This window comes from Cebus imitator, unplaced genomic scaffold (genome assembly GCF_001604975.1).
Source record: "Cebus imitator isolate Cc_AM_T3 unplaced genomic scaffold, Cebus_imitator-1.0 Scaffold672, whole genome shotgun sequence".
Classification (NCBI taxonomy): domain Eukaryota; kingdom Metazoa; phylum Chordata; class Mammalia; order Primates; family Cebidae; genus Cebus; species Cebus imitator.
This window is the reverse complement of record NW_016107987.1, coordinates 580,330-584,088: the sequence shown is the minus strand read 5'-3', so window position 1 is coordinate 584,088 and position 3,759 is coordinate 580,330. Positions and strand designations below refer to the sequence as shown.

The window sequence follows — 3,759 nt, the reverse complement described above, 5'->3', positions numbered from 1 at the left end:
ACACACATACACATGGTGAACACATGCCAGTGGGGACAGACACACACACACACGGTGAACACACGGTGGGCCAGACACACACAGAGACATGGTGAACACATCCCAGCCCCGATGAGATGCCTCTGAGTCAGGCAGGGAAGCAGACCCCACCTCTGCTACTTAGTAGGTTAGTTAGTAATAGTAGGGTCTTCCCCACTCTGCACTGTAAGTCGGATGGTCAAAAACCGGGAAGCACAAGGCCCCCACGAAGGACCCCACGCTAAGACAGTCCGTGGAGCGGGGACACAGGTCCAGCCTCCCATCCCTGCGGCTCCTGACGTGGGCTCCCAGCTCACCTGGACCAGCCACTCATGGGGCCGCTTCCCCTCTGGCCCAGCAAGACCCACGTCCTTCCACGCATCTGGGTTGAATGTTCTCGGGAACAAAGGATGGGAAAAGAGGACTGGGGAAGGGGCAGGTGTGGACGGACTCACCTGTCAGGTGCTCAAAGTTCCCTTTGCCAAAGACGAGCTTCTTGTCCGGACTTTTGGTGGACACGACCATCGTCTGCACCACGGACCAGCCGTCCAGCGTGTGCACCAGTGCCGTGGCCTCTGCTACCTGCCACTCAGCTGCGAGGACACAAGGGCCACCGTGAGGGACGCTTCCTTTTGGGGTAGGCCCAGGGCCCCGTCCACACCTGCCTGGCGTGGCTTCCTCCTGGCCTTGACCATGGGGCCTCTAAGTAGGAATCTTGGCCAGGGAAGGACGCTGGAGCCACCACGGGATATGAGGGCTCCCCACCCTGCCTTGCATAAGATTTGGGGTCCAGGCGGATGCAGCAGGGAACTGGGGAGCTAGAGATGCTCAGGGATGGCTTGGGAACCACGGGTAGGGTTGGGGGGAGAGGCAGGAGGTCTGGGTGCTGTTCTGAGCAGTTTGGGGCTTCCGCTGTCCCAAGAGTTGCCCATTTTGGAAAACACCCTTGAATGAGATCCGCTCATCGGCTACAGGGGTCTCCAGGGAAGATGCCAACATTCTTCAGACTCTGGCACCTGCAGTGACTTAGGGATTTGGATTCCGTCCTGGGGAACTGGACAGTCTGCTGGATGCCCTCCCTGCCCTGAGCCCCAAAACACCGTGCCTACCTCGAACCCGGGGCAAGAGAAACGGGGTCTCATCACCAAGACCCCGCCCATCACGCCCCACCCCAGGGGCTTCTCCCCATAAGCTCCGCCCCAGCCCTTTTAACCCATAGGCTCCTCCCCCCCGAAGCCCCGCCCACGCACTTCTACCTGAGATCCCATAAGCCCCGCCCTTTCACCATGAGCTCCTCCCCCGAAGCCCCGCCCATGCACCTCCACCTATGAAATCCTCCCCTCAGAGCCCCGCCCCATCCATGAGAGCTTTCCCTCAGAGCCCCGCCCCTTCAGAGCCACACCTTGCATCTCCACCCATGAGAGCCTTGCCTCCTGAAGCCCCGCCCCCTCCAAGCCTCCTGCATCTTCCCCTCAGAGCCCCCGCCCCTGCGTCTCCACCTATGAGACCGTCCCCTCAGCGCCCCGCCCCTGCACCAATCAGCTTGTCCCCATAGCCCCGCCCCTGAATCTCCACCTATGAGATCGTCCCCTCAGCGCCCCGCCCCTGCGCCCCCACCAATGAGCTTGTCCCCAGAGCCCCGCCCCTGAATCTCCACCTATGAGATTGTCCCCTCAGAGCCCCGCCCCTGAGCCTCCACCAACGAGACCCTCCCCGCAGCGGCCCGCCCGCAGATCGCCAGCTCCAGTTTCTCCCCTGCAATCCCCGGCGCGGTCACCTCGCGTCATCTGCGGCTTCCTCGGGCCCCACTTGACATCGGGGTGGACCAGACACACGCGCTGGGTCCCCGCCGGCAGCAGAGGCTCCCTCTGCAGCAGCTCCTCCTCTGCGTCCTCGTCCGCGTCTTCTGGCTCCTCCTCGTCGTCTCCCGCACAGCTTCGGCCGCCGTCCGCCCGCAGGCCCCGCCCTCGGCCCCATGGCCCCTCCAGATTCCCGGGGCCCCCGCGGCCGACAGCGGCGAGACCGCGCGCGGGGAATGATGGCGCGGGTGCCCTCGGTGCCGTGCGGCTGCAGCACAAGGGGAAGAGCCTGAACCGTGGGCGTACGGCGGCCCGCAGGGCCCACATGGCGCGTCGAGCGGCTGCGCGATGGGGCGGGGCTGCCCGCGGGCCGCTCCTCGTCACGTGCTCGTGATTGGCGTGCGGCCGGGACAGTCTCCCCAGCGCCACGCCCCGACACGGGCCGTGCTTCTCATTGGTGGTTCCGTATCACGTGCTGTTGATTGGCGCGCGGCCGGGGCGGGCTCCCCAGCGCCACGCCCCGGCACGGGGCGTGCTCCTCATTGGCCGTCCCGTGTCACGTGCTGGTGATTGGCGTGAGGCCGGGGCGGCTCCCCAGCGCCACGCCCCGGCACGGGGCGTGCTGCTTATTGGTCGTCCCACATCACGTGCTGGTGATTGGCGCGTGTCGCGTCAGGGGAGGCGGGGCCGAGCAGCTTTTTGATTGGCGTGCGGCCGGGGCGGGCTCGCCAGCGCCAGGGCCCAGCACGGGGCGTGCTCCTCATTGGTCGTCCCGCATCACGTGCTGGTGATTGGCGTGTGCCACGGGCGAGGGGCGGGGCCGAGTCGCTTTTTGTTCCGCGTGGGCCGCTCCCGCCAGACCGGGCGCCAGCTGCAGTCGCCGCCTCCGTGGGCGCCGGACCCCGAGTCTCGCCGGCGCTGCTGTCACCCACCGAGCCCTCGCTCCCGTCCCGCGCGGGGTGGGGGGTCCAGGTGCCATTGCACGGTCCCCACCGCCGCTCAGGGGTTCCCGCGTCTGCCTTGGGGGCTCGAGTCCCGCCCTGGGGGTCCCGGACGCCGTTCAGGGGTGCCCACATCTGTCTTGAGGGCTCGAGTCCAGCTCGGGGGGTCCTCGACGCCGCCCACAGGGTCCCCGCGTTTGTGTTGGGGGCCTGAGTCCATCTCGGGGTTCCGGACACCGCCCGGGGGTCCCCACGTCTGTCTTGGGGGCTTGAGTCCAGGTCGGGGGGTTCGGACGCAGTTCAGGGGTCCCCACGTCTGTCTTGGCGGCTCGAGTCCAGCTCTGGGGGTCCCTGACGCCACCCAGGGGGTCCCCGCGTCTGTCTTGGGGGTTCGAGTCCAGGTCGGGGGGTCCGGACGCAGTTCAGGGGTCCCCACGTCCTGGGGGCTCGAGTCGTGCCCTGGGGGTCCGGGCGCCACCCAGGGGGTCCCCGCGTCTGCCTTGGGGGCTGGAGTCCCGCCCTGGGGGTCCGGACGGCGTTCAGGGATCCCCGCGTCTGCCTTGGGGGCTCGAGTCCAGGTCTGGGGGTCCGGACGCCGTTCGGGGGTCCCTGCATCTGTCTTGGGGGCCTGAATCATGCCGTGGGTGTCCGGACGCCGTTCAGAGGTCCCTACGTCTGTCTTGGGGGCTCGAGTTGTGCGTTGGGGGTCCCTGATGCCAACCGGGGGTCCCCACGTATGTCTTGGGGGCCTGAGTCCAGCTCTGGGGGTCCCAGACGCTGCCCAGGGGTCCTCACGTCTCCCTTGGGGGTTTGAGTATCCTCCTGGGGCGCCCAGGGGTCCCCACATGTTTGCCTTGGGGGCTCGAGTCTCGCCCTGGGGGTCCCGGACGCCTCCCGGGAGTCCCCACGTTTGCTTTGGGAGTTCGAGTCTCACCCTGGGGGTCCAGGACGCCGGTCAGGGTTCCCCAGTCTGCCTTGGGTGTTCGAGTCTCACCCTGGGG

The 3,759-nt window shown here is 67.2% G+C and overlaps 1 protein-coding gene across 1 annotated transcript in view; it reads right to left on the bottom strand.

Annotated features, from left to right (window-relative positions):
- GTPBP6 (GTP binding protein 6 (putative)) overlaps positions 1-2,171 on the bottom strand; it is a 12,839-nt gene extending 10,668 nt beyond the window's left edge. The window contains exons 1-2 of the mRNA XM_017518357.2: positions 1,796-2,171; positions 474-611 (exon numbers count right to left, since the gene is read on the bottom strand). Coding sequence (XP_017373846.1) covers positions 474-611; positions 1,796-2,144 — 487 coding nt within the window. The 5' untranslated portion in view covers positions 2,145-2,171. The remainder of the gene's footprint in view (positions 1-473; positions 612-1,795) is intronic.
- Between the last annotated feature and the right edge of the window lie 1,588 nt (positions 2,172-3,759).